At 41.3% G+C, this 15,726-nt stretch overlaps 1 protein-coding gene across 1 annotated transcript in view; it reads right to left on the bottom strand.

Annotated features, from left to right (window-relative positions):
• Positions 1-15,726, bottom strand: part of Adar (Adenosine deaminase acting on RNA) — a 439,541-nt gene that overhangs the window by 95,413 nt on the left and 328,402 nt on the right. Inside the window, exon 7 of the mRNA XM_080285009.1 lies at positions 1,599-1,758. Within this exon, the coding sequence (XP_080141135.1) occupies positions 1,599-1,758 (160 nt within the window). The remainder of the gene's footprint in view (positions 1-1,598; positions 1,759-15,726) is intronic.

Genomic DNA, 15,726 nt, shown 5'->3' with positions numbered 1-15,726 from the left:
CAGTATGAAAAGATGATCTGTCCGGGATTGTAGTACCAGCCCTCTGTCTGTGTCAGGGTTGTTGACATGCCTGGCCGACGACTTGGCGTCGAAATCACCACCCCGGATGATGTTGGGTATGTTAGTGATGTGGTGTATCTGTGGAGAGTAACTGTGTGGTACTGTGGGAGATGATTGGGGGGGAATGTATGTGTTAGTAATTGTTATATGTGATTTGTTACCAGTGAATGTTTTAATTAATTGTACTGTATTTCTGTTGTGTGTCATGTGGGGGGAGAAGTGACTTTGTGTGTGCACTGGTATCTGCAAAGTTGATGGATTTGTGCACCAGGGTGATGAGTGCAGTGTTAAACAATTATAACTCACAGTGCAAAGAACTAAGTGCAGCACAACACTGGATTACTGTATGTGCTTCATGAGTATTTTCAACACTGCCAAAACCTTAGAAAAGGCGGCCACAAATGTGCTGTAAGTACCCTGGCTGAGATACAGTCATTTTTAATTCCTCATTCTTTGGTTCCTTTTCATTTATTTCATGCTTTATGTCCATTATTGGTGTGAATAGGGTCTTAAATAGGTTTAAACAGGTGCTATGCATGTCAGGTAGGGAGTTATTTACGTGGCTTTCAAAGTTAGGCTGGGTTAGGGTCCTTAAGTACCAGTCCAGGAGCCAGAGGCCCACTTTCTGGACAGGACCACTTTCCAGACATGCCTTTGGCTCTATTATATCGGATAGTAGAGGGATTACTGTACAGTATTTAAGTGATTAATACAGCTTTAATAATGCTTCTTTCTTACACACCTACTAGCTGGCAACTCTTCCAAGAGCCTTATGATCCAATGAGGAATATTTTGGTAAATTTCCTCATTTTAATAACCTCTGATTTTAACCTAATTTAAATCATCATTACAAATTCTGATTTTAGTAAAACTGGATTTTTTCCAAGCCTGGTTGTGATCATAAACAGGTTTAAGTGGGAAAGTGGAGGTCAGGCTCGAGTGTGGATACACATTAGCTTTATTGCATCTGGACTGCAATATGTTCAAGCAGCCAAGATTTATGTCTTTAACCCGTTAACTGCTCATGGCGGTTTTTTGGAGGTGTCCGTGGTGCGCAGACATAGGGGTAAAAATGAAATTTCCCAATGAAATTTCCCAAAGGCCAAATTTTGTCTTAGTAATTGCGAGAGCACATGCCAAAGTATATAGTAATGAAATATTAGCTCAATATTTACCTTGGTAAAGCCATGGATGAACATTGAAGTGTCTGATTCCCTATTGGAATGTATGGTTTTCGTTTTCTTTTTCGGTTTTGGTGTTGAAGGCTCAAACATGCTTGTATGGGTCAGCCTTGGTCACCATGGCACTATATTCCAAATTCACCTGCGCAGCCAGGGTTGTATTGAGCATTCGCACTCGGCACAACCCACGCTGTACAGAGCAGTTAACTGGCTAAAACACATGGTGCACCAAGTTAAGATATGTCATGAACAACAGGCGACAACTGCGGCCTGATGAGTCACGGGGACATTTTACATCTGTCTCACCAAATCAAATGAAGTTATTTGTCTTATATAATAATATTTATATAAACTTACTTTGCAATCTTATCTGCAAGGGTCTGTGGCATGTGGATGTTGGGCATGTTAGAGATGGGGACGTGGTTGAGGACGGCTGCAGGGGATGATGCAATTACTCCATATAGTTTGCTTAATGCCTGCCTCGCTGCTGCTGCTTTGGCTAATTTCTTACTGTTACCTGTAATCCATTTTAGTATTAATATTCTAAAAGTTAGCTGTTCCTGAAAATTACAGTTATTCCTCATGTGACAAACAAAATTACTGCTACCACACAAGCAGTACAGAAGTATATATTGTATCTGTATGACTATCATCTTTTCACTTTAACCTGACCTAAAATTGCCATTTCTTCATGCTGTGGGAACAGGTTAACACTAGGATATGATACTGTTATAAAAAGCATAGCAATTGCAAGGCTAATTAGACACAGCATTATCATTCTCTGTCACTCAGTTATGTGAAGTACACAGCTAAAGGATGAAAATTTAGGCCAAGTGAAAGAATTGTACATCACATAAAGATATGCCTGGTGCCACAACAACATACTGCATTCAGTGTTTGTTGACAATATTATTACTATAGTTTTTTTTTTTTAACCCCTTAACCGCGGGGCGTCACTTTCGTGATGCTTGGGAGTAAGGGATCATACCGCGGGACGTCACTTTTGTGATTCTGTGTTATTTTGAATTCACCCGGGCTTCCAAGTGGGGGCTTGTATCATCTATCAGTACTGCCAATGTCCAACACTAGTCAGCACTCCTAATCTCATCTGTACTCCCATCCATTGTTGACAATTTAGCCATTTCTCCCCGTTCTTGACTCCCCTCTCTAACCCCCCTCCATTACCCTATCCTCTCGCCTACCCGGCCGTGCTACACTAAGTAAATCTTCCCTGGAATTTTTCACCGATTTCATCCATTGAAATAAGCCCTATGCCCTATTCTTATACCAAATAATATACAGTAATCCCGCATATTTCGCGGTAGTTACGTTCTTGTAACCCCCGCGAAAAGTCAATTCCGCGAATACTCTATTAACAATTGAAAACTTGCACTTGTGTCCACCATGCTGCCCATCACACAGTCCATGTCCATACTGATTGCGAGACAATTCGCCGTCAGACAACTCCCCGTCAAAACATGGACGATTCCCCTTCAGAACAATTCGCACCCTGGACGATTCCCCGCCATTCTATAAATATACTAATCAATACTTTCATCAATATACTTATTATTAATTAATCAATACTTTAATAACTATATTTCAGGGGGATCCAGCAAAGTCTATGTTCAGTAGCGTAGGTTCTGGATATTATTTATTAGTTGCACCTTTAGTCAATAATTAACTTGTTTCTTCCTCGCTGTAGTCGCCTTTGAATTATATTCTAGCGTCACCCATAGCTATCTTCATTAATGAAGGCGAATTGTTTTGTGTTTGTTGTGACTGCGAATTGTCCCGAAACCTCCATACTCATCCCGAAATACCTTCTTACAAGATTGAAAGCACATACTCCATTATGAAGGAAAAACGTAAACACCGTACTGTAATACATAATTATCTACACATTTATTAACAAAACAGTACAAAATAAAAAGATGCATTAACTGGTGATAGCAAACACTCGCACGGTCGTTTCTTAGCTTGTCCAGTAACACAATTTTCTCTGCTAAGGTCATAACTTGATCGTTTTGTCACTGGAGTTCTTACTAATTGTATTATTAGCCTTTGGTGAGGCTGGCTTACGTCCTGGGGCCATGTGGAAAGCAAGTGGGAGGCAAGAGGCTCATATCATAGTGTGGTTACAACCACAACAGCCACTTACGGCAGTCAGGCGTGGACTGAAGAATTCGGGACAGAGAGCAGTGTTGCCATATCCAAACAACGAAATTATGCTAGGGCAATGAAAAAATTATGCTAGATTGAGCATATTTGTTCCAAGTAAAAAATGAATTATGCTAACTTGAAGCTAAATGATAAAATTCTATACATATTCGTGCAACATATTAATTATGTATTGTTTACTATGAAAATATTAAAATGAACCTACATACAGTAAGAGGATAAATATCGGTATCTACCCATACTGCTTTTTCCCACGAAACTTACGTTTTTCTGATGGATTTTGATATGATTCGTTCGATTTTGAGCATCATTTCCGTCGGAAATAACCAGATTTTGAGATATGACCCCCTCCCATCCCCCTGAAATAATGAGGGATCTTTGGGGAATCGGGGGTTATAGGGAGGGGGGGAAACACAGAAAATGGTCATTTCCAACTGAAATGAAGCTGAAAATCGAATGAATCATACCAAAATCCATCGGAAAAACCTAGGTTTCATGGGTAAAGTACAAAGCTCAAACTTATCCTAACCTAACCGAACCAAACCGAACCTAACCTAAAACCTAACCTAACCTAATCCAACCTAACCTAACCTAACCTAATCCAACCCAACCAAGCCCAAACTGAAAGTAACCAACTATTCAAACATCTTCTTACCTTATTCGTCTCTCTCTCTCTCTCTCTCTCTCTCTTCTCTCTGATTTGTAGCTTTTATAAAATTATTCTAAAAATATTCCATTCCATTCTAAATTATGCTAGAATGATTCTAAAACTTCTAATATGCTAAAAAATATTCCAGACTCGAAAATTTGATCAAAATTATGCTAAAGGAATAAAATTATGCTAGATATGGTAACACTGGCAGAGGGGCCACGGGAAAGGGACAGAGGGTGGCGTGAGTTTACCGCGCTACAATTGGAAGCTGCGGGAATTTCAATTTTTTTTTTTTCTGCATATTCAAGGATATTTTTGTTGAACTTATTAATGCTAAGAAAATCCGCGAGAGGGCAAAACCGTAGACAAAAAATCCGCAAAAAATGCGGGATTACTGTATACAAGAAAGAAATAAGGTAAGTGAGAGTGCCATACTCCTGGAATTGGCTAATTATCACATGACAACACCTCACGTGCACTCGTTCGCTAATTTTCGCTGTTTATTTCCCCTTGAAATATGCCGTATAATCTATTTTCATAATAAATATACATATATGGAGGGAAGGGAGAAGCCTAAGTGATATTTACATTCACCTGGAACTGTGTAATTTATAATGTATTGTCTAGATTTCCTGCCAATCATTTCACTGCTATAAATTAGCTGTGTCAAGAGGCTAACGTTGGTAGTAATGAATTTCCCTAGGTAGGCCACCACCCCGGCCCACCCTTATCAGTTCACTCTCATCTTCCGAAGTGGAGGTACGTCTGTTCGCTCTTGCTAGCTTCAGAGACTTTTCACCCCCGTGCAAAGGGCCCTGTGACCTTTACCCCCTACTAAACCTCGTGTGGAAAGAGGTAAAGGGCTGACAATTGATAAAAGAGTGACTACGATCTTTCTATTGAGTAAAACAGTGCAAGTGGAATTGTAAATAATGTGTAAACAGCAAGTGAAAGTAATGAATGTAAATATACATGAACAGTGGAAAAGAGTTTTATAAGTTACTTCAAGTGACAGTGCATAACACAGTGTAAATAAAATAGAAATGTAAATAATGTAAATAAAATAGAGAACGTAAATAGAAATGTAAATGAGTAGTATTATAAGAATACGAATATATACCCTAGGAGTAATGAAAATGAAAGTTTCACTCTAGCATGTCTGAATACTATGAGTTATGGGAGTGAAGGTGAAAATGACATTCACTCTCAATGCTAGTATACAGGACGAGAAAGTGAATGCTACTTATTTTACTGAAAGAAATTGAATCCCTACAGTGACAATAAACTAATACTACTGAAGGAAACTTATGGATAAAGACTGTAGATATATATAAGTGTTATACAGTAATAGAAATATAAAGTGTGAGGGGTTTTATGAATAATAAATGACAGAGTACCAAGAGCGAACTAGCGCAAGTGCGACGGTCAGACGCGCTCGTAATTTTCATTGCTTTCACAGTGGGTTTTTTTTTTGGAGTATGGATCCGAAACTACTTGAAAATCATAGAGTAGTGTTTATAGTGTTAATATGTGGCTGTGGTAATCATATTACGGGTTGTCAGGAGGTGTAAAGTGGAGACTTCGTTACCCAACTTCAGAGGTCTCCACAAGTCCTACGGTAACTGACGAAGGCTCAACAAACATTCCAGGAGAAAGCTGAAGGTATGTGCCAGAAGCATATTTAATTTTAATATTCTTGGACTAATAACTGATTTTTGGCAAATATTTTTTGAGAGTCTGTCGGAGCCCGAATAATCCCGTGGCACACGCAAAACATTGGTAAACATGCCCGCGGTGTAGGGGTTAACCAGTGAAACACTTCAACACATTTTTGCAAAATCTAAACAGTTTCATACACCTCAGGAAGTCCCCTTAGACTGTAGTGATTTCCCTTTTATGTCTTCATTGATCCCTCCAGCACTGTGATTTCTTTGGTCATATTCTTACTACAGCCCTATGTATCTCTTCTGCTTAAGGATAGGATCCTTGTAGTGAGAAAGTTAAAATTCAATAGTTCCAAAATAGCATAACAAAAACCTACATATCTGTAAAGTATGATTAGCATGGTGCTAGCGAGGGATGGCTTCACATGGTGGCACCTAACCAATCAGCCCTCAATTTCCCCTTGATCCTCTGAAAGGATGATTGGGGACTGTAGGAGAACAACAACTTCAGCCTGCAGTCCACCAAGTTCATATCCAGGTCCTAGACCACAACAACAGCTCAGTCATTTGTCAAAATGTAAACTGCTTATAGCGAAAAAGTATCTTTAGGACAGGCTCCACAAAATATCATTATTATAAAAGAATGACTCTCTCCATTTAAGCAATGTTTTCCAACATGAACACAGGGAAGGCCACAAATTATATTAAGCTAATGAAAGAGAAGTTTATATTAAGCTAAATCATTACATGCCTTGTCCATGGCAAATTAGAGTTGACCCTCAATTTATGTGGGACTAATTTGTGTCATACATGTTTTCCATGGAATAACAAACTGTGATGCACGCCAGTAAACGTGGAAAAGGTGGGGAGGTGGTGGGTGTTGCGAGAGAAAATCTCAGAAGTCAGCACTCGTCTACAATGACATTCGAAGGTCATGTGCAGTTACAGTTGCAAACATGGCTGACAAGCATAAGCACTGTCTGTCCTCTTCCCACTCCCTCTCCCCACTGTCTCCACCAGCCAACCTTGACCTTTGCCTTCTGGAACTGCTTGCACTAAAATCCTGCACATTTCTAGTGCCATATAACAATCTCACTGCTCTTTCATGTGCTATGATCTTCCTGTCTTCTGCCATGGCCACCAGTGGTCCTAGTAAGAGGCTTCATCATGTGCTCGTCTATGTAAAAAAAAAAAAAAAAAAAAAAACAAAAAAAAAAAAAAAACAAAGTCTGTCACCATGATGTTAGTAAGGAGGCTATTCAGCACAAAAAGAAGAAGCTGCTACTTCGTGTTCACCTCACTGTGTCAGCAACACCGATCATAGATGCACTGCACCAGGCACCAAAGGCAGCCCAGCAAATGCTGGAGGAGGACTGTGCTGCCATCACTTGTGACAACATCCTTCACATTATACCGGCACTGTTCCCAAGATGATGATCAACAGCCTTATCACTGAGGTTGATGAGAAGGAGCACCTGGCAACACATGCCACACAGCAGGCATAGCAGTAGCCAAGCAACAGCGAATCAAGGGATCTACTCGTCTGTGGCTGAGCCTGATGTTGGAAATTGCTGAACGGCTAAAGGACACCCTAACAATGGTCGTGCATGACACATATAAGTTGCAGTCCATCCAAAGTAAAACTGAATGTTTCTTATCGGAGCAGAGGGAATAGCCTGTGAAGAAAATTAATAAATTGTCCAAACCCTCATCATCACATACTGCCTCGCCACCCGTCTCTCCAGCCTACCACATCCCTAGTGACTGACTTCCCCCAACCTCCAAGTAACAATGATTTGTGGGACAACTTACGAGAGGTTCTAGGCCTAGCCTCAGCCTTAGAGAGGCTTGAGGTGCTGCTCATTCCCCCCTCACTCCCTCCCTTTCCCTTGGATACCTCCTTCCATGACACCAAAACATTGCATCATCCCGTCATGGTAAGTGAACACACTTACTTACCATTTTGTACTGGACACTCTAATTTACTCAATGATGTTCCTAGAGGCTGAATGTGGACTACAATGAATGTTAGGCATGACCAGGATGGGGTGAAAATTTTTCAAGAGGGCCAAAGGGGGCACTTTGAGAAAATTTTGGGATTTCACTGTACCAATTAGCCATATACAGCATATATATATATATATATATATAGTATAATCCCAATTATCCTGTTACCAGGCTACTGGAATGATCAGACAAATGGGAAAATTCATGGACTGGCAAGTATATAAACAACATAAGTGTGTGCCACTTTCATGGGCCACCCCAGCAAGGGTTAGTCATGTGAGACTGGGTGAAGTTGGGGGACGTGAAGTGCATGTATTTCCCGTCAAGGTCGTTTCCTAGTTAATCCCCTTTCCAGCCCTCCCCTCCCCCTCTAGTTTAGTCACCCTACATACTTCCACAAATCACTAGTCAGCTTTCCGCCGTCAGTCAATAAACAAGCACTCTCGCTGTTGTGCTATCGTGTTGTCGTGTTCTGATTACTGTAGTAATTTGTACTTTGAGGCCTAAAGTGCAAACAGATCTTAACATATTGTGGTCACCCTGAAACAAAAGCTGAACAAATGCAAGTCCTGAAAATCGTGAACATTGTAACACTGATAACAGAATTTAATGCAGGAAATTCCATGAGTTATGATATGAAATCCAAGGGACCCAAGCTGTTTTTTTGTGTGTGTCTGTGTGTGAAAAGCAAGATGAATATTTCCATTGGAAAAAGGTATATGTACTCTTCACTGGCCAAAAATGTGTGGTACCAGTGCAGTTTTCTACCTAACAAACCAACCCTAACTACCCACAAGCTTCCAGCATCTTACAGTACCCTGGCAAGTCCATTCTGTTACATATTATTCATTTTATTCATAAAAACATGGAAAAATAAGCTATAGAAATAAATCATGAGCATTTATTGGTGAACTGATGATTTGGGAAGAAGTGTTCTATACTAGAGTTATCACGAGTTCACGACTCTTGCTCAGTTGTGCATATGTGCCTCACTGACCACTGTCATTGCATCCCTCACTCGCCACCCAACTGCTTTGCAAATAAAACAGTAAATACATAGGGATTGCAAGTACAGTAATTTCATCAAATAGAACAAATGGTTCATTCCTGTTAGCCAGAGTTTATCTTTTCTGCCAATGCAAATGCATTCCAAGATTATGTCATCTTAGAACACATTTGCATGGTCATCAAATGTGTTCTAAGATGTTATCTTAGAGTACATTTCCACTGGCATCAAATGTATTTTAAGATTATATCATATTAGAATGCATTTGCATTGGCATTGTCATCAAATGTACCTAAATTGTCATCTTAGAATGCATTTGCATTGTCATCATATGCGGTCTAAGATGACGCCACCTTAAATCGCATTTGCATTGGCATCATGTGTTTTAAGACAGTCATCTTAGAACCCATTTGCAGTCATCAAATGTGTTCTAAGACAATGTCATCTTAGAATGCATTTGCACTGTCATCAAATGTTTTAAGATTATGTCATATTAGAACGCATCTGCATTGGCACTGTCATCAAATGCGTTCTAAGATGGTGTCAACTTAGAATACATTTGTACTGGCTGAGAACAACAATGCTAGCTGATAGAAATGAAGTACAGTATTTATTTTAGGCAATTTGACAAAATTACTGTGCTTGCAATTCCATCGTATTTATTGTATTATCTGCAAAACAGCTGAGTGGTGAGAGAGGGATGGTCACATGGTGACAGCAGTCAAGTGAGGAATAAATGGGCAGGCCATGGCACATGTACACAACTGTACGCAAGGGAGTCATGATAACTATACTGTAGAACACTTCTTTCTAAATAATTTGTTCATCAATAAATGCTCAAAATTTATTACTCTAGTTTATTTTTGTTTGATGAATGAAATACTGTGTAATGAATAATATTGAATAAAACAGACTAACTGTGTGCACTTTGCACTACTGCAAGACATTGCAACCAAGAGTGTTACGTCAATAGGAGTGTGTTTTAGGTTATTTCAATGAAAAATGTTTGTGTGGCCCTGGATATGAGTGGTACTGTATATATTGCAATGATATAGTAAATGTATGAGTATATACTGTAATGTCAGATACCTGGGAAAAATCGGTGACTGGGAAGGTAAATTCCCCAAGCATCTCGGTTAACTGGGATTGTACCGAATATATATATATTATATATATACTGTACACTAATACCTCAATATACGATACCCCTAGATGCGATACCCCGCCTTAATGATGGAGGTAAGAATACCATCATACCCCAGCAAACGATGGACAAACCCCAATTTAACGATGGATTTTGATTTCTTTTTACTGATTTTGATGACATTTTTTACTAAAATTGTCTGTATAGGTTGATTTATAAATTGCTTTTAGACAGATTAATGTGTTTTAGCCATAGATGGGGTGAACATTGTCATTTTGGGGTACAGTTTACTAAGCCTGATTTTTTTCCAGACTTATATTTGACACTTTTCAGATTTAATTTGTTGTTTTTTGTGAGTTTTATTTACAGGTGTTAGGCTTATGGTAGCTTCCTTGACAGCTGTTAGGCCATTTAGGTTGGCTTTAAACTTGTTATGGGGCTCATTTGGGTGGATTTTGGGCTTGGTTTGGGGGGAAACCCATGGCTGGTAAACGCTCCATATTTCATGTTAAAAGTGCTCTGATATGCGATACCTCCCCTAACAATGGGGTTTTACCTAACGAATTACACTGTTAGAGTGGGGTATGCCAGACCTGAAGCGGTGGCGTCTTTGCCGTGGGTCTACCCCGCAGAGGCTGTCGAAGCAGAGAAAGAGAACAGCATGGGGGCCAAACCACCGCAAACCCTCCCCCCGGCCCCTCACAGGGCCCGAGAACCTGGGAGTGGCTTTGGTTGCCCAGGCAAGTACCAAATCTCTCCACACAACACACACAACAACACTGTTTTTTCTGCACCGAGAAATGACTACCCGGTGGTCATTTCTTGAAGACTTCTTCTAGCTGGGGACACTGAGAGCAATCCTGGACCCACCAGCAAATACATATGTCCAACATGCTCAAAACCTATCACTTCAAGCCGACAAACAAAGGGTTCAGTTCAGTGCAATTCCTGCAAGAACTGGACCCATTACACCTGCACAACACTTGCATCCAGAAAACATTACATACACATCTGGACCTGCTCCATATGCTCCTTCCCCCCAACCACTAACCCCCCAACCAGTCCCACTCCTAACTCCTCCACACCTCTTCACCCTAACCCACCGATCCTTCCCACACCATCCAATCCCCCAACTCCTCCCATTCCACCCCAATCTAATTCACCTCAACCCTTATACAACCTTCTCCTACCCCTCCTCCTCCACCCACACCCCCCCTCCCCCCTCCCCCATGCTCCAGCACCCAACACATATCGTACTCACAACATAAACATCCATCTATCATCCAATCCTACATTGCCCCATGAGAAGCGTAGGAGCCCGGGGCTAGGCAGTTGGTCCCAGCATTTAAGATGAGAGTGACCAACCTCACTCATCCCTGAGTGGCATTACATGAGCAATCAACCTCAACCACCCCTTGGATATAAACCTTCACCGGCTCAATCCGATTGGAGCGAAATAATTACCCACTAAACCACCAGGCGCCAAAATTTGGTTAAATGGTTACCACCCAGTGTAGTAAATGGTTTCCTGGTGCACAGGAAACCATTTGGCTTGTCACTCAGTGTAGAGTCACCCACAGGCTGAAGGAAGAGGAAAGAATGAAGGTAAGAAAGGCAGAAGAGGGAGTGTAAAGTCACCCGTAAGCAGAAGGACAAGGAAAGAATGAAGGAAAGACAGAAGAGAATGGAAGGAAAGAAGGATGGAGAGGAAAGGGCAGACACCCGAGAGCAGCACTACATCGAGTGAGTGGATGGTGAGCACCCCCACCTACACACCCGAAAGCAGCACTACATCGAGTGAGTGGATGGTGAGCACCCCCACCTACCACAAGCGATGTATTTGTGGAGAGTAATTTTCTATTTCCTCCTCACCCCTCCCTCACTGTACATTCAGTGGCTTCATTTTTCTTGAACACCATAACTTTACTATTCCCTACATTCTCCTTTAGATTCCATTTCTTACACACCCTCCCTCACTAACTCACAAACCCTTGCAGTACCCCTTCATCTTCACTTAACAATACAGTATCATCCGCAAACAACAGTACAGGAAGTTCCCAAACACTGCCCTCTCTCAATAGGGTCGCTCCAACATCCACTGCCCTACCTTGTACCACTTTTATAACCCCATCCATGTACAGATTGAACAACCATGGAGACATGACACATCCCTGTTTCAATCCAAGCTTCAAATAGAAAAATTCACTCAGTTCACTATCCACACACACTGCAGCCTTACTACCCTCGCACATACAGTACTCTTCACAGAATACAACAACTTCCCATCTACTCGATATATTCTTAATACTTTCCACAAACCTTGTCTGTCCACACTGTCATATGCTTTCTCCAAATCCATTAAGGCTGCATACAACTTCTTTCCCTTCTCTAGAAACTTTTCCACTAAAGATCTAAGAATGAATATCTGATTTACACAACCTCTTCCCTGTTCTTCTCCAACTAATTCCTCTGTTATTTCCCTCACTGTGTCAATAAGTATCCTACCATATACTTTTCCTATTACACTAAGAAGACAAATGCCTCTATGATTACCACACACGTCTTTTTCTCCTTTTCCTTTGTACAGGGGAATAATTATGTCTGACTTCCAATCCTCCAGGACTCTACCTTCCTTCCTGGCCAATTTGCACATCATCCTTACCCATTCTACTACTATTTCTCCCCCACGCTTCAGTATTTCACCACACACTCCATTAACTCCTGGGGTTTTGCCCATTTCGACTTTCTCCATTACTTCCTCTACTTCCACCCTACTGATTTCTTCCTCTCTTCTCGCCTCCCTCCTCCTCCCAGCCATTCCCCAGCCACTTGTACTTGCATTACTTTCATTCTCTATGTTTAAAAATTCCTTAAAGTGTTCTCCCATCTGCTCACTTTTTCTCCCTTCTTCACTAGCAATCTACCATTTTTATTTTTCACTGCCAGACTTACTTCTTTATCACCCTGTCTAACTCTCTTTACCTCTTTCCAGAACATTTTCTTACATTCCCTCCACTTTACACTGAAATTCCTTCCAAATTCCTCATCCACTCTCTTCTTACTCTTACTAATCTCTTCACCTCTCTCTTCCTCTCTACATATAACTCTCCCATCTCTCTCTCAACATCCTGCATGCCCATTTCTCATCTACTCACTATATGCTTTCTTCTTTGGCACCACAGCCTGTCTCACCTCTTCACTCCACCATGCTGTTCCTTGCACACTGTTTCATCTTCTCTTCACCCTACACCCCATCTCACATGCTGCACAGTTTTCTTATGTGAATATCTTGCACACACCTTCCACGTCACCCTCGTGCTCCAAATCATATTTACCCAATCGCTCCCCCACTACTCTCTTATATTCTGCCTTATTTCCATCCTCTTGCAACTTTTCTACCCTCCTTGTATGGACTCCTTCCTCCTGTCCTTCCCTTCTCATACTCCTCCATTTCATTCGACTCTTGACTTTCACCACCACCATGCGACACTCAGAAAGTCCACTCTCCCAACCTCGGTATGCTCTTGCATCTATTACACACCTTCTCATTTTATCATTCACACCCACACACCTGCTTTAATCCCTGAGACTAGATTTAACTCACTAATAACTAAAGACTGTCACTGTATATATCATTAATAAAACCACATTTCATGAAATAAAGCATAAATGACTAAGTTCAGTGTATGCCAACCACATACATACTGTAATGGCTAAACATTACACAAACTAAAAATGTCATGCTCTTCTAGCTTTTAAAACAGTTTTCAGCCAAGTATATGTTGTGTGCTTTGAAAAGCTTAGCAAAGTAGGTTCTGTGGTTGAGGTGAGCAACAGTTTTAGGTCAGTGTCTTCCACCATGCAAAATATTGAATATGTGTATCATTTACACACACAAATACTAGTAGCTTATACATGATTGCCCATTCGTAAACGTAAGAATATGTTCACACCCTCTCTTCGATTTGCTAAAACCAAAGCCCCCTACCCTGGGGCAATGCCTTAGCCCTTTTCGAAAAAAGGGGACACAGCATAAAAATACAGTATTATAGTCTATATATATATATATATATATATATATATATTATATATATACTGTATATAAATATATATATATATATATATACAGTACCCTCGAGTCCAACATGGTAATAGTCATGCACAGGTCTCGTGTTGAACCAAAAACGTGTTGGACAAACAACAGAGCTCATGGGGAAAAATGAATTATGTCAGCAACCCTAGGAAAAGTCACCCTAAATACCTACCATAAACCTATACATATATTGGTACTACTGTAATTATAATAACTGGTACTGTACTATGAATGATAACTAACCTTTTAGGATAGTGTTGGTGGGCTTGCTGGGAATGGAAGGTGGTATCTGAGGCTGTAAGTAGTCCTACTGGGTCCCCAGAGGATGGCTGCTGGCGTCACTAGCGGGTAATGGCTGCTGCTCCTCCTCAACCTCCCTCATAAATCCTTCGAAATCACACTCAGAATCACTATCCTTGTCCACATCCATGGAAGGTCCTGCTTCTGCCTGTCCTAGGACTACGTAAGCTTTCATTGCCACCAGGATCTTATCTTGGTTTTTTATTATGGTCCTCACGCTGGCTTCATTCACATCATAGGCCTTGGCGATGTCAACATTCCTCTCCCCTTTCTTCTTCCTCCCGATGATTTCTAGCTTGGTGGCCTGAGGGAGGGGCTGCCGCTTCCTGGGGTTCTCAGAAGGCTTGCTAGGCATCGTGAGCAGGGTAAAATGCAATAGCAAGGGCAGAAAATGCAGCGAGAAAAAAACACCGTCCAATGCGAATTATGCGACTGAGTGGCGCTGTGGTGGGAGAAATTTAAACATCACATGAAAGCAGAAGTGTTTTTAATGGGGGGGGGGGGGGGGGGAAATGATCGGAAGTTTTGATTGGCTGTCAACGTCATGGGAACGTCCAGTATGACTGTGTTGGACCAAGGGTGATCGTGCTAGAGATGAACTCTGCAGATTTCACTCACTTCTCAGAGCTCCGTCCATGTTATGCTAACGCACCCATGTTACAGTAATTAAATCGTACTAATTTTTTGTTCTCCGTGCCGGACAAACGCATGTTGGACGCGAGGGTACTATATATATATATATATATATATATATATACATCCATCCATCATCCAATCCTACCTTGCCCCATGAGAAGCGTAGGAGCCCAGGGCTAGGCATGTTGGCCCTGACATTTAAGATGAGAGTGACCAGCCTCACTCATCTCTGAGTGGCATTACGTGAGCAATAATCCCAACCACCCCTTGGATATACACCTTCACTGGTTCAATTTGACTGGAACACCGCAACTACCCACTAAACCACCAGATGTCATAATCTGCTTATATGGTTACCACCCAGCATAGTAAATGGTTTCCTGCTGTACAGGAAACCATTTGGCTTGTCATTTAGTGTAGAGTCACCCATAAGCAGAAGAAGAGGAATGAATAAAGGAAAAAGACAGAAGGGAGTGTAAAGTTACCCGCAGGCAGAAGGACAAGGAAAGAATGAAGTAAAGAAAGACAGAAGAGGAAGGAAGGAAGGAAGGGAGGAGAGGAAATGGCAGACACCCGAGAGCAGCATTACATCGAGTGAGTGATGGTGAGTGCCCCCACCTGCTTATATTTATACATATACAGTATACAGTAATATCCCCTAGATGCGATACCCCAGCTGAGTGATGGGGGTACAAATACCACCTGGCCCTGATACCCGATGGGCCCTCCGATGTTGCGCCCGCAGACGATGGGCCAAAATTTTGAATCGTGCGCGTTCCCTTGACCACTGGAGCCCACCTGC

This window comes from Coenobita brevimanus, chromosome 103 (assembly GCF_032717465.1).
Source record: "Coenobita brevimanus isolate Jiangsu-jjx chromosome 103, ASM3271746v2, whole genome shotgun sequence".
Classification (NCBI taxonomy): domain Eukaryota; kingdom Metazoa; phylum Arthropoda; class Malacostraca; order Decapoda; family Coenobitidae; genus Coenobita; species Coenobita brevimanus.
This window is presented reverse-complemented; position numbering and strand designations above follow the sequence as displayed.